The sequence below is a fragment of the Adelges cooleyi genome, unplaced genomic scaffold (genome assembly GCF_023614345.1).
Source record: "Adelges cooleyi isolate 19-005CV unplaced genomic scaffold, UGA_ACOO_1.1 ACOO_flye_CR_arks_rails_tigmint_CR_PRNA_575, whole genome shotgun sequence".
NCBI lineage: Eukaryota > Metazoa > Arthropoda > Insecta > Hemiptera > Adelgidae > Adelges > Adelges cooleyi.
In genome coordinates, this window is record NW_026096269.1 from 530,896 (window position 1) to 555,254 (window position 24,359).

The following is a 24,359-nucleotide window of genomic DNA, read 5'->3' on the forward strand; positions in this document are numbered from 1 at the left end:
TAATATGAATTATACTAGCATAAATATTAACATTAGCTTTTATTGCTGTATTAGTATTTTTGTTTGTTTGTTTGTTCCAGATTATGAAGATCTCAATAACGATGACGAGTTTTAATGCCGAAATACTTATATATCTCAAAAACATAATATCACAACGATAGAGTTCAATATGTATAAGATTTATGTAATATGTATAAGTACGTTTACTCACTACAGCCCAATAACTGTGTCTTTAGCTAAATCATAAGTTTTATTAAACTATTTTAGTCGTTTCTTCTCAAAATAATAAAGTATAATGTAGAGTAAAATTATTTGATATCGCTGTTTAACACAATTTGTAATGGTCTAAATTTAAAATGTCCACGTTCTTAAATGTCGACCTGGTTTTTAAATTAAATACTGTGTAATATAAAATACATATTATATCAGATGTAGTAATTATTTCAAAATTAGATAATGTAGGTATGTCACATTTTACTGTTTACTATTTTCTACACATTTGCTTATGAACTAGTTTAAATAATATTATCAACATAATGTTATGAATGCAATGGTTATAGTAATCAGCTATTACCATCAACAGCTATAGTTGTCACCGGTTTTTTATTTTAATATTGTTTGTTTAAAAAATTATTTTTTGTTTAGTTTTTAAGTATGATTTGTATATGAAAAATAGTATTTTTAGTTTTTGTATGTACTACTTTTTGTAAACCATTTTTTTAAAATAAACAGTTTTCGGTTAATTTTTTTCTTAACGAAAAAATGATCAGAAAATAAAATTCAGTACGATAGTTTAAATAACAAGCCCTTACCGATGTATAATTGGGAAATTATTATAAACTAATTCGGTAGAAATGTAATTAAGCCGTCTAGCAATACTAGTGTTTTATCTCAAACATAATATGTATACAGATTTAATTATTAGTATGATTATTTGTTTTAAAAAGTTAGATAATATTCAATTTGTTTAAACATTTTGACTAAAATTGTTACTGTTTAAAAGAGGCTTAAAGTCATGGTGAATTCTGTTGTAGCTGAGGGCTGTGCTTTTAGTGCAGAACTCACAATGATAGGTATATTTTTGTTATTAAGGTGAGAACGAACATAATGAAAATATTTTTTGCATATTTGTTGACTGTTGATTAATTCACAGATAGCAACTTGGAATTTTAATACGGCCAAAGTGTGATTTATTCCTTTAATTGCCTAACCTGGAAAGTTCATAAGGTTGAAGTTTGATTTTTTCTTTAAATAAAAAGCCACAACAATGATTTGATAAAATTGTATAATATGTTATTGGCCCACTCTAGATCTACAATCAGTTTAATTTTCAGGCCTTATACCCTAAAACTACATCTATAAAGCGAAATAAAGAAAAAGTTTCCACCCTTGAGGGTAATGGTTTGAATATTTGTATAAAGTAAGTTAATACTATGTCTAAAAACTAGTCTACACAAATTTGAAACTAATTTGACTATTTTACATAAAGTTATGGCGCGCTATGATTTTAAGTTGACAGATGTGTATGTTTATTGGATGGGTTTTCTCGATTTTGAAGGTGAAGGGGTAAACTTAAAACATTTTTTTTTTTTGTAAAATAAAATCTCTTACAGATACGATTTTTGATCTATAGAATGGCTTCACGAATAAATCTGTTGGTACAAACACAAAAACAGGAACACATCATTTTGAAAGACCTTCTCAGCTCCTCGTCGAATCTAAAAATTAAAAATATCAAGTTAGGATTTATTATGGTTTTATTAGGAAACTAAGAGAAACCAACGATAGGGAATATGATGATACAATAAACTTTATGAATGGCTTTTTAAATAATCTACTTAATAGTGGATATACTTACTTAGTGTAAACATATAGTATTAGTATAGGTAACTTTACCTACTTCTTCAATTTATTTATGTATAACAAATAAATGTTAAATTAAAATGTTTAATTGATTATGTATGAAATTTAATAAATTAATAGACAATAAAACTAGATTCATTTTTTTCAGTGAATAGGTATACTTTAAATTGGAACAGAATAAACCATACCGTTAATCATTTTTGAAAAATTCTAAAACATGTTAACATATTAACACTTACCGGGTATACCTTGGTTTTGTCGTTAGATTTTTATTAAACTATCCTTTCAAATCTTGTAAAAAAAATTGTTTTTTATAATTTTATAGTTTCAAACAAAATATCCAATAAAGAATTATTTTTTAAAGTTTTTTTTCTAATATTTACAAGGTGTGTATTTTACTTGAAATAAAATGGTAAGAACCGACGTAATAAAACTATAGGAAAAATAACTTTCTATAAAAAAAGAAATTCTCATTAGTCATATCTAATAATATATTATTCAAACTAATATAATATAATATATTAATAATTGTAAACGCGAGATTTCCAGCCATGTAGATAAGGCCCAGTTCATCTATACTGATAGCTACTTTAAACTTGTACAATTTAAATCAAATTTACAAGTACTTTTTATTGGTGATGGAAATTATTCGAATAACTATAAAAAATCCTAAAAAATAACATAATAATTTATTTTGTTGACGTTATTATTTTAACGGAAATATATGTAAATATTTATTTTAGATTTGCATATAATTTCAAGTGTTTTTCCGGCGCTATTTAGAATTTATTTTTTTGTCCTAATTTGTGCTATATTTTATTCTTCAACAACCAAAAAATGTTGACTTGTCATATTTTTTATTCTAAATGGCGACCAAACGTTGACACACCAAACAAATATTACAAAAATCTCTTCCCTAGAAAGGATGACAGCTTTTTATCTCTTGTTTTTAGCACTTAAGGTATAAAACTAAGGACTGAAAGTACAGATCTAGAATAGGGCTACAACATATTATACCTAACATGGTTTTCTTAAAAATCTGAATTCAAAAAAGACAGTATAACCTAACCCACCGCACAAACTTAAGTTATACTATTATACATTTATGGAGCTACATTGGTTTTGAATGATGTGTATTTATTGTTTATATATTTTTTACAATAATATATAAACCACTTACTGATTTTTTCATATAGCCGATCTATAAATTAGAAACTGTAGGTATGTTAATTGTTAAAATTACTTCTTAGAGCCAAAAGTTGAAACAGTTACTATTTGAAAAATTGGTACCTATCAAACAAAATAAAATTAGTGTTTAAAATATAAAATATTACACTGATTGATATACATTATAGTACTTATAGCTATTTTCTAATAATAATAATAATATAGCTTATTTAAAAATGTCATATTGGTTTGAAATTTAAAAAAATAGGTACCCAAATAAGGTCTCATAAAAATAAGTTTATTTATTATTTTTGATATAACTTAATACTTAAAAGAGAAGAATGCTAACATTGTTTATTGGAGAAAATAGGTATGTAATTTATATCTAAAACTATAGGTGAACGACTAGGGACAAATTTTGAATGCTGGCAAAATGTAAAGCAAATTTATAAGTATAAATATTTATACTTGTGATATAATTATGCCACATGTAGTTGGAAGTGTAGTGAATACTAAGGAGATACTTGTGATATAATAAGACCACTTTTATTTTTACCGCAACAATACTTTTTAATGGAAATAATACTAAAATATTATGTAGGTATGCTTGTTTGTAGTTTAAAAGAGTAAAAACTAATGTAAAAGAAGTTTCAACCTACATAGACTACAGAATGTTTTAAACAATACTTTTCAATCAGATTTAAAATTCTTTTTAGAATTAAATTTTGTTTTAACGTGAAAAATATTTTATACTTAATCAATCGTCAATTAAGTAATATAAATTATAATATTGTTATACCTAATAGGCGAAATCAAATACTATCACAGAATAACCAGAAGGGAAACCTAGACCGGGACTGATACGGGCCCGACATTTTGTTTTTGCGGATTAGGTACAATAATTATTATGTTTAGAATAATTATCTCAAGTTAATATATTTTGAAATAAATTATTGTCTTTAGTGACTCTCAGTCGCAAAAACAAAAATTTGGCAGTTGGCTTTTTTCGGCGGCCCCTAAGAACCCATGTAAGTTTCCCTTCTGGTTATTCCGTGATAATATACCCAACGTTATTGATAACAATTTATGACCATTTAAAAACAGTAATTTTCCAAACAGCTCGGTTCAATACATAAAAAGTAACGGATTTCTTTTTAAAAAAGAACTTTTCCAAGGCTAATAATTTATTCTAGAATACATACACGGACGGTATGTTTTTAAAAAATAAGTCTTAAAACTATTGTTATCATTTCCAACGTTGCTTTAAAATAAAATAAGTGATTGTAAGTGAAAGTCATAAATAATAATGATCTAATAACCTTGAGTGAAAGTACACTTTATCAACAGCCAACTAGGTATTAATATATATTATAATATTGCTGCAACACTTAAGTATTTCACTGTTGACGAAATCTTATGACATGTCAATATGTTGTAAAACCAACGTACCTCCAGGCTCATGACTAACAATAATTAACGTCATCCGAGCAACTGCGTGTGTTTCGCTCAGTTACAGGTAAGATTAATGATTTTCGCTGTCTACTTGTATAATATCCAATAGTGTATAATAACATATATTGTTGACGTTTAAGTATTGGAATACGTTGTTCGATCCCGCTTGAAAATGGACTGCGAAATTGAAAAGTACATTTTCGACCCGAATTCGTTGTCCACCGACAAAGGGGATGTCGGCCACGGCATGTTTACTTATTTGAACAACGATCAAGACCGATTCCTGTTGAGACCGCTGTGCTTGGACGATTACGAACGCGGTGCGTATCGAAATGAAATGCCACACAAACAAATAACATAACATTTCAATATAAGTAATTTTTCTTTTGTTCAATAAAGGTTATATCGGCCTGTTGTCTCAACTCACTTCGACGGGAGACGTTACCAAAGAAATGTTCACAGGTGAGTGTCTACCGCACATCGATAAATTACTTTAAATTAAAAATTTGCACCACCTATTACTTTGCATTTAATATTCTAGATACATTTAACGTTATGAAAAACAACAACGGAGGTACACACTATATTATAGTCGTACACGACACACAAAAAAACCGCATTGTAGCGACCGGCTCGTTGATAATAGAAAAAAAATTCATACATTCCTGTGGCAAAGTTAGATAATATACATCAATAGTTCTCGTTAACTCGCTTAGTAAAACGTGCCCAGTAGATTTAATAGGTTTTTTTAAAAATATATTTTATGTTTTAGCGCGCTAGAGTCGAAGACATCGTGGTGGACTCTGATTACCGAGGTAAAGGATTCGGAAAGATGTGAGTTATTTGAATACAATAATGATAGTTCTTTTTTTTTTTTTTTTGAAAATTCCGTACTAATAAATTACAATTTTTTTTTCTTTTAGTATCGTACAAAGGCTGATAGCACTTGCCAAAATCCTGAAATGTTACAAAATATCCTTGGAGTGTTTAAACGCTAAAGTCAACTGGTACGGCTCAATGGGTTTCGTCCAAGAACCGGGAAACTCGAATTTCATGCAAATACGATTTCAACAAGACTGAATCAAGTTGAAGATTTAAAAATTCATTTGTAATAATAATGTATAAGACCAATACAACAATATCGTATAGTTGTGTTGATTACTTCTTGCGATTTTCTAAAAGTCCGACTTCATATATATCAATAAACTTTATTTTTTTTTACCACGTTAAATTTTATTATTGAAATTACCAATTATAATTTACTATAATTATTATCACTTAAAATCCTATAACGGAACAAATTCAATTACGGTTAGCAGTTTTTATTTTTAATCAACGATACACCGGATGGATTTATCGTTACACATAATAAAGTTTAGCGAGTTTAATTGTTCAAACAAAGTATTCTATTTAAGTTCTACATAATTTTTTGTTTGTAGGTTATTTTTTATTTTTATTCTTATTTATACAATTTCAGTATGCCGAACCGTGGATTTTACAATCACACTCTCTGTTAGAAATGTAGACAATATTTACTAATAATTATTATTAAATGAATTCCATATCCTTTTTGATTTTCAATTGAATTTGAGCTTTTTACATAATATGTGATAAAAGGGAAAATAGGCGTTTTCAACTAGAAATTGTGTTTTTGTAACCGAAATCATTTGTCGTACGCATGTTTGATACGAAACTGGTCAACTTGTTGAAAAATACTGCACAGATAGTTAATTAAATACGTATAATCTAAAAATTTAATGTAAAGCAAATATTTGTCGAGGTTTGTTCACATAATATATTTTTTAAACAAAAAACTACAAACGCAAGCAATGACAAAGGAAATAAAAGCTTAAAAAAAACCCTTTCTTTGAAAAACAATTTTAAGTTTTTATTAAATAAGATACGACGTCACCGTTTTTTTTTTTATAATCTTTTTTGTCCGTAATTGTATATTTATTTTTAAACTTTTTAGAAGAAATTTAATTTAAATTCTTTTAAAGAAAAATATATCAGATGATTAGTGAAACTGACATCTCTCATTATTTTATAACAACTGTGGATCTGTTATCAAACAGCTCTCGTTAACTTATCCGACAACAAACTGGGTAGGTCGATAAAATTAATAATTTTTTTATTTATATATAACAAGTTTACTTTATTAGCGTATTATCACTCTTTTCATCAAAAACAGGATTGCAATACCTTTGTTGCTTATACTAATTGATCGACTGATTTTGTAATTAAAAATCCTCGTCAAAGAGTAAAAACGATTTTACAAAAGGTACTAAGTAGATAAAAAAAAAAAAAAAATTGTACAGCAACTAATCTTCTGATTTGTGGTTTTATTTTCTCGTTATTATTAATATAGTATGTTAACATAAGTTATTCGTATTCAATTTCAAGGTGAGGTCTAGTTTTGCATTTCTCAATTGATTTCTTTGTTGCATTTTTAGGTTGCATATCCTGTAATCAATCATAATAATAATAATTCATCATTATATAAATTCGACAAAATATGAACAACTTTATAGACGTTTACCTCGATGTCTTCAATTTCACCTTCGCCGTCCGACATGACAAAATCTTCTTCAACGTCATTTTCGTCAAAGGATATATCATCGTCTTCCTCGTCGGCAACATACTCGGTGTCCTAAAACAAAATTTAAAGAATTAAAAAAAATGTATTATAATAGTTTTTTCAATATAATATTACTTCTTCGTTGTCTTCTTCATCTTCTTCGCCTTCATTTTCTAAGGCTTTTTCAAATGCACTCTGGTTAATATTATACAAGTCACCGTACTGTAAACAGATAAAACAATTTTAATTGAAATTTATGAAATCATAACCGATGCGTCTCTTCGTGTAGAAGATTGATGGCTACGTTCTATCTACTCTGTCTTTAATTAATACAATAAGTAATTATTATTGTTACCATTGGTTACAGACTCCGCTATCCTATGTCGTCACCGATTAATTTGCCTGCGGTCAACGGAAAACTTACACCGTAGAAGTTCATTTTTTGTTATTTATAAAATATTTGTTAGTGCCTATCTAATCTCTATACTCAACCCTAATTTAAATTGACAGTTTTTTTTTTCATTATACAGTGTCTTAAGCGACTTCTCTTAACGCTTTAGTTTTGTAAACTTGCACATACATACGATACCGATGTACGAATAATTAAAACATTAATTATTTCACATTTTTTTTCTTAAAGCTGTACATTTATGATCACTACATAGAATGAAAGTTACAACTATAGTTTTTATATATATTTTTTTAATAATATATTATTTCACGTTTTTAAAATTGGCATTATTTGAATATTTTAATTATTTCATTTAGCAGGATGATTTACCAATAAATATATATGATCACTATCAAGTACCCATCTGTTTGGGGTTTTCAAAATTATTTTTTGACCTAATTTGTAGTTTTAATGTTTTAACTTTGCAAAATTCAGACATTGTAGGTAAACTATGTGGAAATCAATAATTCACGCTAAAAAAAAAAAGCTAATAATTGTCTGAACATTAATTTTCACTTACTATTTAATGCATGAAATATTTTTTATAATCCGTAATAGTATTATTTATAGTCTATACGAAAAATAAATGTGAATTGTGAACCATAGAAACATAACAAATTGTTGTTCTCATTTCTGTGCTATCAATCGTCGATTGGCCGTTCAGTAAGAAATAAACTTGATCTTTAATGGAATTAGTAAATTGAAATGTGTCTGTAGATCATTATTACAATATTTCACCGTCGTCGTTATTTCAGTATTTTCGTCCACGGTTATTACTAAAAGTCGTCCGTAAGTATTAAATTTTAAAATATTAACCCAAAAGATTTCAAATCTAAAAATTGGGAAGAGCTTATTATACACAATGATGTTGCCCACCTCAAAAACAACAATTCCCCATGCATTCATTTAAAAATGTGTTTCAGTGTTCAATAATATATTGTAGCTGTTATAATGTTGAGGCTTGCAAAGTCATTCTCGAAAAGACTATTCAACGCCAGAGCTTTAAGCGCGTTAGAAGCCAAGCCGTTGAAAAAAAACACCAGCTTGCGAGTTGGACAAGAAGTAGAAGGTTTTGTCGTCAAAGAAGTAAAACCGATCGGCGACTTTCGGCTAACAGCTTTACGTCTGGAGCATGTCAATACAGGAGCAGACTACTTACACATTGACCGAAACGATACGAACAACGTTTTTAGTGTGGCATTTCGTACCACGCCGAAACAATCGAATGGCCTGCCACACATACTCGAACACACCACGTTGTGCGGAAGCCGACATTTTCCATGTCGAGATCCGTTTTTTAAAATGCTCAATCGGTCCATGGCCAATTTCATGAACGCAATGACCGCGCCCGACTACACGTTTTATCCGTTTTCCACTGAAAATCATTCGGATTACTACAATCTCGTGTCCGTGTATTTGGACGCAGTGTTGAATCCCATGCTGAGAGAATCGGATTTTCGCCAAGAAGGATGGCGCCTAGAGCACGCGCTGGTCGACGATAAAAATTCGCCGATAGAAATAAAAGGCGTCGTGTACAACGAAATGAAAGGCGTCTATTCGGACAACCAACAAATATACAACGAGACGTTCCTGAATCAAATATTGCCCAGCAACACGTATGGTGTGAATTCCGGTGGAGACCCGAATGTGATACCGTCTTTGTCTCACTGCGACCTTGTAGATTTCCACGATAGATATTACCATCCGAGCAACGCGCGTTTTTACTCGTACGGCAGCTTTTGTTTGGAAAATCATTTGCAGTTTTTAAACGAAAGATACCTGCTTGAATACGCTTCGGATAAAACCGTCAAAGACGAGACTGCAGTGCCGAACGAAGACCGATGGACCACGTCCAGACGTTATCATGTTTCGTGCAGGCAAGATCCTATGATGCCTAAAGACAAACAGTCATCGTTGAGCATTGGAACTTTGTGGAGTGATATTACCGACGTACAAGAAACGTTCGAGTTAGCCATACTCTCGAGGCTACTGTTGAATGGGCCAAACGCTAAGTTTTACAAATCTCTAATAGAGCCAAACATTGGAACGGATTTTAGCTCTACCACGGGATTTACAGACCAAACCAAAGACACTTTTTTCGCTGTAGGTCTTCAAGGGTTAAACGAATCCAACTTTGAACTCGTAGAGTCCGTATACGAAGAAACCGTTAAGTCGGCAATCGAAAACGGTTTTGACGATCGAGACATAGAAAATATTCTGCATTCAGTGGAATTGTCAATGAGACATCAAACTTCAAACTTTGGGTTGAATCTCTTGTACGGTATAATGCCGGTTTGGAACCACGAAGGTAACGTTATGAACACAATGAGTGTAAGTGAAAAAATTGGAATTTTTAGAAAGAACATGGCTGAAAATTCGAATTATCTACAATTACTGGTGGATAAATATTTATTAAACAACAAACATAAACTCATCATAACAATGTCACCCGACGGAAGCTACGAGGAAATGAGAAAAAAAACCGAAGCAAACTTATTAAAAGAAAAATTGGCTTCACTATCAGATGCAGATAAGGATAATATTTATCAGCAAGGCCTTGAATTGCGCAAAGAACAAGACGCAGAACAAGATGCTTCATGCTTGCCAACTTTAAGTGTTGATGATTTGAAAAAAACAACAGACTCTGTATTGTTCAAAAAAGAAAAGTTTGACAAAACGCCCGTCTTCATATTCCCTCAACCGACCAACCAAGTGACTTATTTCAAAAGTCTATTGAATACATTACACGTTCCTAAAGATCTGAAACAATTCATTCCTTTGTTCTGTAACATAGCTACTAGAATGGGCACCAAGTCTAAAAACTTTAAACAATTTGATCAGTTGATAAGAAAATCCACTGGCGGTCTAGGAGTGTCTCAAACTATTGTAGATTCTCCCAGTGAAGTGTTCACTATGAAAGAAGCAGTTGTTTTAAACTCTTATTGTTTAGATAAAAATGTAAAAGATATGTTTAATCTGTGGGAACAGATTTTTTCTGAGTTAATTTTCGAGGACGAAAACAGGTTTAAAATTCTCGTACAAGAAGAAGCAAGTGGCCTAGCAAATAGTGTATCCGGCAGTGGGCACATGTATGCAATGTTGTGTGCAGCTGCCGGTATAAATCCAATCGACGCTCAACGTGAATCAAACGGAGGGCTTCAATACGTTAGTTTAATGAAAGAAACATCACAAATGAAAGATTTGTCACCGATATTGAGCAAATTGAAAGAAATCGGTACACATGTATTAAACAAAAACACAATGAAATGCTCATTGACTATTGTAGATGACAATATTGAAGCAGTGGACAGCTTGAAAAACTTTATCGGCACAATCAACGGCAAATGGAATTTACAAAATGAATACCGTAAAGTCGAACAAAACGATAACGATATTAAATGTTTCCATCATGTGTTACCGTTTTCGGTTAACCATTGTGCAAAAGCTCTTCCGGGTGTCCCATACACTCATGAAGATTATGCTACTCTTAAAGTGCTTTGCAAATATTTGAGTTCTAAATATTTATTACCCACAGTTAGAGAAAAAAATGGAGCTTACGGAGCCGGCGCTTCTATATCGACTTCTGGCACTATTCAAATGTATTCGTATAGAGATCCGAAACCAGCAAAAACATTTGAAGCCTTCGACACAGTATGTGATTGGATGAGCAAGAGGAGTGTAACAATAGAGGAGTTGAACGAGGCTAAACTAGCTGTTTTTCAAGGCATCGATCACCCAATAGCTCCTATGGCTAAAGGCAACGCTTTCTTTTTATACGACATGGATGAAGATACAAGACAAAAACACAGAATGCAAGTACTAGGTGTAACAGTTGAAGACATAATAAATTCAGCAAACTTATACTTTTCTAACGAACGTTTTGCAAAAGCTATGATTGGACCAAAATGCAAAGAACTTAATTCAGACTCTCAATGGAATATTACAAACCACGAAGATTTATAAACAATATTAAATATGTTTAAATTAAATTTTTTTTCTTATTTTGGAAGTTAATAAATTACCGTTTCAACTTCCTTTTATTTTTTGCACTTCATCTAACATAAATTCTAGATGCGCTAGTTTAAATAATAGTTACACAAGTTTCAGAAGCAATTTGTTTTAAATGTGTACTTCAATCAGTTTCAGAACATATTTAAGCAGTGGCTTTTTATCATATTATCATGAATATCATACTCAGAAAAATTCATACTTTTAGGTCATAATAACACACCATTTAAGCATCTCTATTTCCATAAAATAAAATAAAAAGAATGTAATCGTCAAGTCATTTTTGTTAGTTAGAGCTAATTAACCTTAGGGCACGGGATGAGAGAAGTGTGATGTTGCCAGTCCGTACTAAACCATACTAAATATATATTATACTTTTATATCAATAGTTTACAGCAGTGGCGGACTATATTATATTGTTTATATGGTCCTAAGTACTATTTTAATATTAAATAGTAGATTCAATTCTATATCTACAAGTTTGGCTACCTACGTATCGCATGATATATGAGTTTTGTTCATGTACTCGTTATTATATTATTAGTCAGCCAAGTGCCAACAAATTCACCGACTTGCAGATTTTATAATTCAATAATTTTTAATAAAACTCATAAAACATAATAATAAAAATGAATGTATGAATTATGTAATTCAATTGAAAAAACAACCTAATATAGTGTAAAACAAGAAAATAAAGTGTAGCCTAAATATTCTCAATATTTTCTTACAGAAAATGTATACTTAGTTATGTTTATTTCATTTATGATTTACCTACGTAACGGTTGACCCAATTAAATAAATTTTTAATAAAACTTCATATAAATTTAAAAAAAAAACTTTCATTTTAAATAGTTGTCTAATATAAATTTATATTTTTATTTGTAGGGTGCAACAAATCAAAAACTATCGATAGTAATCATGATAAAAAAAATCATGTTTAATATGCTTACATAAATTAATATACCAATTAAAAATGCATTCACCAGCATGTAGTAACTTGTATGCTGCAGTTGAATTTGTCTTAACACTATCTGTTACACAAGTTCACTGTGAAAGAGCATTCGGCAAGCTTAAAATAATAAAACAAAATCGTCTACGATCCTCTTAAAATCAAGACCATGTTGATTCATGCTGATGTCTATGGAGAAAAATATTTTGGATGGTATTGATTTTAAAGAAATACTGGAGATTGTAAAAAAAAGTCTTCTCCATTGACGAATCAAATGTTATCAGTGTAAAGACTAAAGTAAATTACATACTATTTGTTTTCATTTAAAATGTCTCTAATTAATACATTACAATTGTATTTTATACTTGAACTTCAAAAAGTTGTGTACTATTTGTTTGTTTGTATCAAGTACCTAATCATTTTTTTTTTATATATTATGATTTATCTTCATAAATAGTAATTAGTAATTTAAAAATGTTCTGTCGAGTTTCAAGACTAACGTACAGAGTACTTTTATACATACCGTTCCTTTTTTAAGTCTTTCGATCAATTCTTTTTCTATTACGTTGTCCAAACGAGCAGCAATCTCGGCTTTGTATTCACGTCTTTTAGTTCGCTTTTCCACTTTTCTCGGCATAGAGACCAATTCTCTCCTAAAATATTTTAAGTCCAATTACATTCTTGTATTTGTACGTCAATTACAGCATATAATAATATTATAGAACATCGACTCACTGTGTTTTTAGTTTTAGTTTACGCATTCTTATTATGTACTGTGTTATCCGTACAAAACGTTGCTTGCACATGGATTTTAAAGGTCCCGGCCAGTAAAGCATGTTTTCGTTTATCTGCATTATTGCTTTCTGGAAGTTCCTGGATAGTTTAATTTTTTCCCATTGTCTATTAGGGTAAACTGACCTAAAAAAACAAAGCAATAATAATTTAGTACCGTTCATCGGGGTGGACGCCAAATAATAGAACACTCACCGTTCGGCCGTTTTCAAATACAGGTATATTATACCTTTATCTTCTCTTACGGTTGCATATCGGCTGTTGGCCAACGGGCAATGAGTTTTGTTGCACAATCCAGATACGTTGTATTCGTTTTTGCAAAAACAAGAATTATCCGTTCTGGAAAAAAAATTGTTAGTTACGAATAACACATTTCACATAAAATTGAAACTGCGCCACGAGTCTGATTGCGCTTACTTTATTTTAAACGAACAAAATGTGTCTTTGATTATCGACCAAACAACCTGAAACAAATCAAAAAATCTTTTATAGCAAGTCGGGACGGCTTAACTGATGAAAACTAAACGGTTACATACGTCGTCTTGATCCATATTGGACGATTCAAAAATATTATAACGTTAAATTATTATTATTAAAATTCACGAGTAAAGACTAAAGTGTAAACAAGAAAACAAGTAACAAGACGGTTGACGAATAACGATTGCCGATCAATGAAACCACATGGCTAAAATATCAAACGTCCAGTTTTGATAACAGCGGTCCCATATTATTGTGATAACGTAAGAGTTATAACCTCTTTGGTTACCGCATGCCATGACCGCTCTTCAGTTTGCGGTTACCTCCAGCGCCGGCCAGCCGTCGACTATGTGTTATCACTTATCATTTGGGTCGACGTCGAAACTTGATATGGTATAAAAGTGAGCGTTTTTCGAATACAAATATTGGATTTTTACAAAGATTTTGGGTTTTCGTCGATTGTTCATAAGAATTATTGTCATTTTTCGGTCTCCGTTTTCGTACAATAGCCACTATGTTCACTTTTTTTGATGTTGCACGGTACCTATAATACAGGGAAAACTTAAAAAGCAACTTATGGTTATATGTATATTTATATAAATTATATATATAGTGGAGAAATTATTACTACTTAAACCCTTTAACCATAAAAATAATACACTCTTAGCATTTCGGCAACAACAATGTTGACATCTTCAACTTCTGGCCTGTCATTAGCGCTGAAGATGACAACATTGTTGCCGAAATACGTATTCACATACGGAGTGTATTATTTTTTATGGTCAAGAGTTACTTTATTAATTTCTTTACTTCCTATAATACTTCCTTCGGGCTCTAGAAAAAGAATTTTTTTTTTTAGTTATTATATCCGCTAACATTTTCTTTTAGTTTCGATGCGGTAACAAGAAGTATTGGTATTTTGGAAGTAACGTTTTTATTTTTAGCTTTGATGCATTCATATCTTTAATCTGAAATCAATGTGGCTTGTTCCAAGCTAAAATGTCATTCATGATTTGTTATTACCACAAAATAATTAATATTACGATATTCTGCTAGCTTAGCTGATTTGAACTTAAATTGACACTAAACGTTTACATCGTTCCAAAAGACATTAATATTGTAGCTTTGGAATGTGCTGAAATGTTTTCAATTGATTTTGTTTCTTCAATATCAGTAAACTGTCAAGTATAACATAATTATTGTACAATAAATTTGAAAATTTTGCAATTACAACATAAGTCGAGTGTATCGGTTTACTGAAATAAATAGTCAATGGTAGATTATTTAAAATTATGAAATATGAATATTTGATCCTAAAAATATTGATAAAATGACCAATTCATGTTGCGTGTTAAACTTATTTGTTTCCATTTGGTTTTCAGAAGTATTCAATAATATAAAACTGATTTAATTTGTTTTATTTTAAACATAAACCAAGTCGTTTAGGCAGTTTCTATAATAAAAACAACAAACTATCGATTTTACATTTATTTTAGTCGTAAATATTTAGGTTTTGAAAATTTGGTTAACAAATTCGCTTCTTAAGACTTTCAGACAAGATTATTATTTTTTATTATCGGACTTGGTTAATATCAAATGTTAATCACTATTGTTTGGCTTTTAATTAAATAAAGAAAACTTCAATCATAGAATATTATATCACAATCGACCGTGTAGATTGTTTTTCCATAATTAAATAAAAATACAATAGTTGTCGCAGTATTACACATTATGAGAAATAAAACTAATCAAAAGCAAAACTATATCAGCAATCATCTTATTCGATATCAAATAATTTATTGTAAAAAAAAAACACTTATTGTTAATTGTATTCGAGTCGTCGATGGTCAATAATAATGTTTCCGTTTTTTTTCATATCATCGAAAAAAATACCATCAATTGTGTAATAGATAATAATTACTTAAAATTACCCCATACTAAATTTTATTATGTATAAAAGTTGTCTTATATAATGAATGAGTTAAAATAAAAAAAATTATGAAGAATGACGAAAAAATAGTTATGAAAAAAAAATATAGAACACATTTTGCGTCACACAATTAAACTTAAACGATAATCGTAATAATAATATAATTTTTTTTTTTTTTAAATATTATTTCGCCTAAACGACGGCGACCTCTTTCGTCGTTGTTGTCGTATGTCGGGGAAGTGTTTCATAAAATTAGTTGTTCATGTCCCTCGACGACGGAGGTTGCGATTGGTGTTGATACCTGGCCATGTCGGCCGAGGAAATAGCAGGACCAGGAGATTTGTTTGAATATCCAGAGTTCGTAGAAGTGGAGTACGATCCCTAATTATAAAAAAAAAAAAAAATTCTTATTGTCTTAAGAAAATCCATAGGTATAATAATATAATAGTTCTAATTATCGTCTTTGGGAAAATATCTTACGTGTTGTGACGACTGCAACATGACTGGTGAAAGTTGAGAAGCCGATGAAGCCGACGGCTGACGCATATACACGTTATGCGATTTCTGCGATTGCTTTTGGCGTGAAACAAACAATTTTATTCGATTAAATATACGTCATATTATATAGGGTAATTTTTTAGTCGACACGTCCGACCGCCAAGTCCCTAATCATATAGACTCGACGGTTGGACCAGTTGAAAAAAAAATAACGACACTTATAACGTAACGCTACCATTTGATGTGGAGATTGTGGTGAGATGCCGGCGCTGGACGGGTGCATATTTCTTCCGGGTTGTTGCTGATAATAGCCCGACGTCGGCGGTATCATTTTTATATCTGCAAGGTTATGCGGTGGCGGCTTCGGATGGTCTAGTAAAGTAAGCGAAAGAACGTTAATTTTGCCAAACCAATAATTGTTATGGATAATAAACATAATGAATTTGACCCGAGCACGTACAAGCATGGTTGCTGGTTTGATTACGTATCCCCGGACTCATGTACATGGGCGGATTCGAGTGGGCCAAATGATGAGGCTGATGATGATGTTGTTGTTGTTGTTGTTGGTGCGAGGAGATGGATTTCGATAATTGGCCTCCGTGTTCACCGGCCGACGCGCTCACCATTAAATTTCCCATACCAGACGAGTCCGTCCTCGACAACGGCGGAGGCGGCCCGGAATAACTGTACACCGTGTTGACAGACGACGACGACGATGATGGCGACGAAGGAATGCCGTTGTTGACACAATAGTTGACCGCCGCGCCGGGAGAAGGTTGATAAAACGATCCGTACATGCTGACGTTGGGTTGATTGTTTTCTATAATGAGAATTTTAATATTAAAACAGGTTTACAAGTTGTTACTTTATGTAATGTTAATAAACTTTAAAATCCGGCATTGAAAATGTAGCCAAATTTACATCGGGAACAAAACAATAGTATTATTTGTTCCCGTGTAATTTTGGTAACGTTTTGAACGCCGTTTAAAATATTACAAATAGAATAAATTAGTGTTGATTTTTCACCACTATTTTTACTTTACTATATAATATATTCAACATTAATAATTATTTTCTCTTACTGTTTGGGTTGTTGTTGCTGTTATTCCACATCAAAACATTCCTATTGAACGATGACGGGGTTTCATCTCTACTCCCACGCCTATTTAAGTTTTCCACTGAAAATAATCAACAATGTTTTGTAACAACATATTTCAAATAAAAAACTATATGAAAGTACACTTTGGAAAAAGCCAATGACAACATTTCTAATGGTAAAATAGATGCAGAAAATGTAGTAAATTATTACGTCTTTTGGGTCACGTAAATACACGATAAACTCTTAAGATTAAGTCAATAATTATCAAGTATTTTTGCTATGTATTGTGGTATTTTTTTTTTTTTAAGTTTTATAAATCTTAAGTAAAACCACTCACTCGAATAACTATTATTACTTGCAGCGGCTATGGACGGATTGATATTGTTGACTACGTTCGGCGTAGACATAGAGTTCATAATACTATTGCCGCCGCTGCTATTGTTCATTTGTTTGTAAGTAGGAAACGGAACAACGATTTGTTGTTGCTGTTGTTGATGTTGTTGTTGTTGTTGTTGTTGATAGGTTTGTTGTTGAATGGCCGGGGGTTGTGGCGATGGCGTCCTTCCTAGTTTATTATTCGACCCTACGTTCTGTGTAAACGAGTACAAAATATATATATAAAAAAAAAACGATTGTTGTCGAAAATAAATTAACAACTTACCGGCGCTAGTAAATGAGTGGTACTGCTGTAGAGCGATGAAACTTTTGTAAACGACATAGTCATCGTGCTGGACAGCGAAGCTGATAAACCCATTGGCGAGCGCGTCGCACTGTTATTTTGGTTGTTTGCGGCAACAGCGTTAATCGCTGCCGGCGAACAAACCAACAATGTCTGATTATTGGCGCCGCCGGCGTTTGAATTGTGCAACATCAAAGGCTGTTGCACCGAGTTCAAGCTGTTACTTCCGCTGGGCGACCCAACGCCCGACTCTGCAGTAATCGTCGTTTGTTGCCTAATAATATGCTGGTGCTGTTGAAGAAGTGTCGTCGATCGATGATGCGACACGACCGTGCTAATATTATTCGTTAACACTAGTTTGTTGTTTAAGGGTTCACTGTAAAGGTAAAAAAAATAGAAATTACTACATCGGTCGTACAAATTAAAACTACGTAATAATTTCTTAATACCAATTGAACTCGGACTTGGGCACGACTAAAGAAGCGGCCATAGCGTCATCGGCCGTTTGGACTTGGTTCAAAAGTGCACGTTTTTCCTCCTCGAGTTCGTCGCGTCTATCTTTCAACGCGGTCAAACGACCATTAATTTGCGCCAAAGACAGTTTATTTTCTTCCATTTGTTGAAACTCGACACATTTCTTTTTTCTCAACACTTCAGCTTCGGCTTCCGCTGTTAAATAATATCAACAATTTTTTATTCGACATTTCACCAAAAATAACAAATAGTCGATTTCTAATACACTAAAAATTACGTTAACTCTATAAACAAATTTTAACATGAAACTAAAAACTACTTTTTATCATTTGAGGTAATGAAAATTTAATTTGATCAATTTGAGATAATTTGGTAAAATCAGAGTGTTATCAACAGTAGCAGAGCTAGGATTTATTTTAGGGGGGGGGGGAGTGGGCGCTAATAATACTAAACGAACCGACAACACATACAATTTATGAACATATCCTATTAATCACAACTAGTAAAGTTTAACCATAGAACAAGGTAAAAAAATAAAATAGAATCTCAAGTTGAAACATAAAAGTCTTGTCAACAACAAATGTTAAAATAACTTTAAGAAATAACGCAATATTTAAGTTGACACGCAGAAAATGTTATAAATATAATTTTAATACTCCTTTCTAAGCAAAATTTTTTTTTTTTGAAAATACAATTCTCGTACAAACTTGTTCTATTTAACGTTAATTAAAAAATGTGTTCCCATAAATTACAAAGTACCAAATATTTAAAAAACTCTTATCGTATAAAAGCGACCAACAGAATATATTTTAATATAACATTAATATTTGAAGAACAAATAAATTAAAGAGGATGAAATACAACTAAATGTTACACAATATATTATCCCAGTGATGCGTAATAGTGAAAAAGAGTAAATTAACATGTTTACAGTGACCGAGTGAAAATTTAATTATTTTTCAATTTGTCATACTGTAGTCGATGTTTTATTGTAGTTTACCAATCACCTGGTATATCAATAACAATATTGTAACAATACGTGACAAACCTTTTTTATTTTTCTCTCTGCGTGATAATATATGAGTCCTCAACGATTTCCAAACATGTTTGTCTTGAATCCTACCAAGCTTGGCCGAAACATTTCCGTTGTTTTCTTCGTCGATCAACATTTTTGAGTTGTTACTGTTCGTCATACTGTATAAAATAACGAGCGATGTAAATTTAATTTGCTCGTTTCTTAAATAGTATTTTAATTTAAAACACGGGCAAATGTCGGTTAACGTGTTTACACAATCGCGCAATTAAAACCAAATTTCACCGATCGTAACCAAAGTGAGTTTTTGTCGACGTATTTATAAAATCAAATTTGAATTCCCGAGTCGTAGACGAGTCGATTGTCGCAAACTAGGCGAAACGAATTACATTTGAAAATTAGTAAACAAAACTACACACATACATACGTATAGGCTCTAGTCTGAATCGTCTCAAGTCGAATGATGATCGGTTCGAAGTTTACGTGCAAACGTAGGTGGTTCAGGTTTAGTCTCAATACTCACACGGTTAACAACAAAGTACGAGTGTAGTTTATTCAATGCCAAAAAAAACATATCGTAGTAAACATTTTTTCGCAAATTACACACCTACTCGTTTGTTGTGAACGTCGAAATTGCTAAACGATTACATTGTTGTCCAATAAGAAATGTGCCAGAGTGAAACGGACTGGTAACTGGTGTGTATCTCAGTGCGATCGATCGACGTGCACCGCAGTTCTTTTACATAGACAAACAACCTAATAACTGTGAAATTCGATGTGGCCAAAACGAAGACTTTTAACATCCAACAGACTTTGGAGCGATCGGGAAGAGTAAAAAAAACAATATAACTGTTGTGTGTGTGTGTGTGTGGTGTGTGACGCGACGAGACGTTGACCAAGTTGTTATTATCATTATAATATTGTTATTATGTTATTATGCATTAACCACAACCGCGGTAACCGCGGTCGTAGATAAAACCACGGAGGTCCTATAAAATATTGACAGCGCCGGTCACACACCTAAGGAGCTGCAGAGACCTTATGGAAAAAGTTTGCGATTCCTACGAAATGTTATATCATAGATTAAAATTTAAATACACAATATTATACGGAATAGATTGTATATTTAATCTATGCTTATATTGTCGGCGATGGCCCCAAATGTTTTGTTTATTTTTTAACTATAATACTTTTGTACAAATAAAATAACATTGTACCGATTTTAAACAACTCTGTGTTCCAAACAAAAATTATTATATTTATTTTTATTCGCATATGTCTTAGATTTAACGCAAAAAGATGAAATTACAGACATAATATTTACAAGCAATATTTTATGCAACATGATAAAAGCCCAATATTGATAACGTTTGTTTACCGATAGTGTCTACATTGCATAATATTATTATGGCGCGGTTGACTTCAACTATAGTTTCAAAGTGATTATGGCAAAGCCGGCTATATTGTATTAGTATATGGAAATAAATTGGGTGGAAAAATCTGAAAACAAGGTTCAAATTTATAATAAATTCATTGACATACCTTCATTATCAAAGAAGGGTCGCCGCCCCACATGGGATACAACCATTCCAAACAAAAACCACATTAATCCAACAAACAATATTGTCCTAATAACCGTTTTTTCATTAGTAACCAGTTTACCTATAGTTTACCATTGCAGTTTACCATAACACCTAATTTTCTATAGGCAAAGTAGACATTGAGATGTATGCAATTTGGGAAAAGTGGCAGCAACCCGACCGCCATTATTTTTTATCATAATAACATCACTGTTATCAAACTTTATCTCATTATCTCTACTAACAGTTCATTTTTTCTTTATAGGTGTAATAATACTACGATTTAAAGTTAAATTAATATTAATTGTAATTCAATAACTGTAAAATATATTGTTATAACAATCGTGTCAGCTCGTCACACACACAACACTTGTAAAAATGTCATATTATTGTTCGTCCAGAGGAAAAGCAGAAGAAAAAGAAAAAGCAACCAGAATGCAAGTTTTAATGGAAGAAATGAATCAATTAATAGATGTCAATCGTCAAGAAGTATATTTCAATATATATCTTAGCCGAATGCCTCGAGACACGTAATCACTAATATTACGTTAAATTAATATTTGCTTGTATATTTTTAGACTGCTGAATTCAGAGACGCGACGCGTGAAAAACAAACTATAATTACTGCACTCCGAGGTCAAAACTTGCTGCAAAGTTAATGGCCTCGGAGCAGGTGTCAAGTCGGAGGCGGTATCCACTAGTGGGATGTCCTACATAATTCGAGGAACCCGAGCTGAATCGGTGGTCCATTTTCTATGGTGATATTTGACGGCATTTAACCGCAGGCTCTCCACAGAAATGACGACTGTCTTATACGAAGTAAATAGTCTTAAAGTATAATTGTAACGATAATTGTTTAGGTTGACAACGTTTGTCGGTTGTCAACTGTGTCTTAAGAATATTCTATACAAATTTGGAACTAATTGGTATATTTTGTCGTCGGTACAGACACAAACATATAAAAATAACAACACTCGTAAATACAATACCTTTTCAGCTATCGCATGGAAGCTAAAATATCATCTGGAAAAAATTCCATTAGATTCCGCCGATTGTCCAAATGAGACAATCAAATATACATTTATTTTATTATATATAATTACATTAGTAGGATACAAACAATAGTAGTACCTAACCTTGCTTGAGCCTTTAAAGTTTTTTTAAAAGATGATTTTAAACAGACAAATGTAGCTTGTCGTGTAGTCGTATTACCCTAACGGGTTCATAGAAAACAAAATTCTATTCGATATCCATTTAATAAATGGTTATTTATTTTCTACTTTTAAATTATTTCAGCTAAACCGGAAAGAGCGGGTCAACGCAATATGATTGCAAGTAATCAAAAGAGAGAAGATGAACTGGAAAAAAACAAAAATTTGCAGAACGTGGCGATTAATGTGAAATTTGTTTCAGAGTTAGCCAGACACTAGTACTAAATGCTTTTTTACTGTCCACATTATACTCACATGCTCTTGCCAATTGAATTTACATTATTTACATACATAAGTTTCGCTACGTCATCTTTACTCGTATACAATTGTTTTGCTCTCGTAGTTATTTACATTTATAAGTATATATATATACTATACTTATACAATACTTGGCTGTTAGAAATAATTTTTTTGAATTACAACTATTTGTTACATCCAAATTATCAGCTTGAAAGAAATTAACTTACTGTCGTTTTCACGTCTTTGTGTAGATTTTTAAAAGCGACTCGAGTCTATTATCGGGTTCTGTGGTGTCGATAACCGTGTTTAGCAAGTAAAATGTTTCCATATCTTCCTGGTTATTTATTTACAGTGAGTGTTAAAATACAAATTGAGTACCTACATATTATATAAACCTCTTGTTTCTGGATGGACGACAAGCATTTGGCCCAGTAACGAGGTTCAAAGAAAACGCTGTGACAACCGTTTGAAGAAAGATCACTTTCTTATGTTTGCGAAGGAGTGAAACAAATTTTTGCTCATTAAACAAATTCTATTCTTACCTCGCCGATAAGAATACTGTACTTCAACTACGGTGATCCGAATAACGGCAGCTCTTTCGTTTTAGAAACCTTATCTGTTTGAAAGTATAATATAAATTTATATATATATATATATTTAAGTGTATCAAAACAAATTTGGTTTTAATTGATTTTTTGTTTACAAGTTCAAAACCAACGAATTTGTAACTATCATGTGTTATTCATTTGGATCTAAATATTTTTTTTTCTTCATATATACATTACAAAGTATGTAGATTTTGAATTTTTTTTGTCACTTGCTGTATAAAAAAAAAACAATCATTTCAAAATTGTCACTTCTAAGACAAATTATTGTAGTGGACTAGTTGTGTTGTATTGTTTAATATATTATGAAATTATAAACCCATATTTCATTCATAAATCAAGTATTTTAAACATAATAAAAAACGGTTTATTGTCATAGCTGTAATGTGAATTAAGAGATTCAACATAACACAAAACAATAGATAGCACACACAAAACTATTATTTCACATTTGAATGTTAAAACAGGTATACATTTTTTTCTTCAATTGTTTCATTTAGTCCATGCGTTCCTCTGATCCTCTGCCTAGTGCATTAATGCACACAATATTAACAGTACAATATCATATTATGAATTTTTCATTGGACAGGTATCTCAAGATGTCCACATGACCAAATACCTTTGATTTAAATATTTATTAAATTCTAATAGGTAATTGAATAGTAAGTGAACATAACATTTTAAACGCTATAAAAAATGTAAAAAAGGCCTAATTCAACAAAAATACCGACTGGTTATAAATATATTTTGAATATTTATATGTTTTGTAGTAAATCTTTAAGAACAGATCTCAGTATATATATATATATGTGTATATTATACATTATTAACCCTCTTCAGAGTCGATTAGAATTTGTGTTTGTGTATTGTACAAGGGCTGTTGAAAAAAACTATCAATACCTGTTAAATATTATCCACTTTATTTTAAAGCTCTGGTTGGCCATATTATGGTAAGTATACTATTATTATTATGTTCAGAAAAATATTATTATGGACACTTATTACTACATTTATAATTTTTAAAAAATAAGTAGCTATATAACCATATAAAAACGTTCTATGCAATTATATACTATTATAAATAATAAAAACTATTTGGAAATTGTTCCTTTTCTTTAAACACCTTAAAAAATATTTACATAATATGAATACATTTTAATAATTAAAAAATTTAAAGACACCGCAGCGTCGACAGTTTTCCATCGATTGCCAATAGACAATATTATTATATATAATAAAAAATTTGAAATTTGTTTTTAAATATTTAAAAAAA

General features: G+C 31.2%; 4 protein-coding genes and 1 long non-coding RNA gene across 8 annotated transcripts; 3 read left to right on the forward strand and 2 right to left on the reverse strand.

The window, feature by feature from the left end:
- The first annotated feature begins 4,144 nt into the window (after positions 1-4,144).
- On the forward strand, positions 4,145-5,683 carry LOC126843895 (glucosamine 6-phosphate N-acetyltransferase). The gene is made up of 6 exons (XM_050581696.1): positions 4,145-4,546; positions 4,623-4,802; positions 4,882-4,944; positions 5,024-5,157; positions 5,255-5,316; positions 5,406-5,683. The coding sequence occupies exons 2-6, from the start codon at positions 4,655-4,657 to the stop codon at positions 5,560-5,562; spliced, it is 564 nt and encodes a 187-aa protein (XP_050437653.1). The 5' UTR covers positions 4,145-4,546; positions 4,623-4,654; the 3' UTR covers positions 5,563-5,683.
- A 1,126-nt stretch (positions 5,684-6,809) lies between these two features.
- On the reverse strand, positions 6,810-13,950 carry LOC126843910 (protein MAK16 homolog B-like). The gene is made up of 8 exons (XM_050581718.1): positions 13,797-13,950; positions 13,678-13,724; positions 13,456-13,599; positions 13,204-13,386; positions 12,992-13,121; positions 7,196-7,282; positions 7,022-7,132; positions 6,810-6,945 (listed from the first exon to the last, which is right to left on the reverse strand). Exons 1-8 carry the CDS (start codon positions 13,809-13,811, stop codon positions 6,865-6,867), a joined length of 798 nt encoding a protein of 265 aa, XP_050437675.1. The 5' UTR covers positions 13,812-13,950; the 3' UTR covers positions 6,810-6,864.
- Positions 8,463-11,474, forward strand: LOC126843909 (presequence protease, mitochondrial-like). The gene has a single exon (XM_050581717.1). The coding sequence runs from the start codon at positions 8,463-8,465 to the stop codon at positions 11,472-11,474; it is 3,012 nt and encodes a 1,003-aa protein (XP_050437674.1).
- A 1,459-nt stretch (positions 13,951-15,409) lies between the features above and the next one.
- On the reverse strand, positions 15,410-20,322 carry LOC126843915 (3-phosphoinositide-dependent protein kinase B-like). Of its 4 annotated transcripts, none has more exons than XM_050581725.1 (10): positions 20,062-20,322; positions 19,466-19,611; positions 18,393-18,612; positions 17,926-18,319; positions 17,602-17,854; positions 17,248-17,343; positions 16,626-16,985; positions 16,401-16,537; positions 16,148-16,240; positions 15,410-16,048 (listed from the first exon to the last, which is right to left on the reverse strand). In XM_050581725.1, exons 2-10 carry the CDS (start codon positions 19,608-19,610, stop codon positions 15,920-15,922), a joined length of 1,827 nt encoding a protein of 608 aa, XP_050437682.1. In that variant the 5' UTR covers position 19,611; positions 20,062-20,322; the 3' UTR covers positions 15,410-15,919. The 4 variants fall into 4 exon arrangements, with proteins under 4 accessions (XP_050437682.1, XP_050437681.1, XP_050437679.1 ...); XM_050581724.1 differs by having other exon boundaries at positions 19,878-20,322; XM_050581722.1 differs by having other exon boundaries at positions 19,874-20,322.
- A 968-nt stretch (positions 20,323-21,290) lies between these two features.
- On the forward strand, positions 21,291-23,246 carry LOC126843905 (uncharacterized). Its single transcript, XR_007686505.1, has 3 exons — positions 21,291-21,519; positions 21,609-21,849; positions 22,327-23,246. It is a non-coding gene; the product is annotated as an uncharacterized LOC126843905 (long non-coding RNA).
- The last annotated feature ends 1,113 nt before the right edge of the window (positions 23,247-24,359 follow it).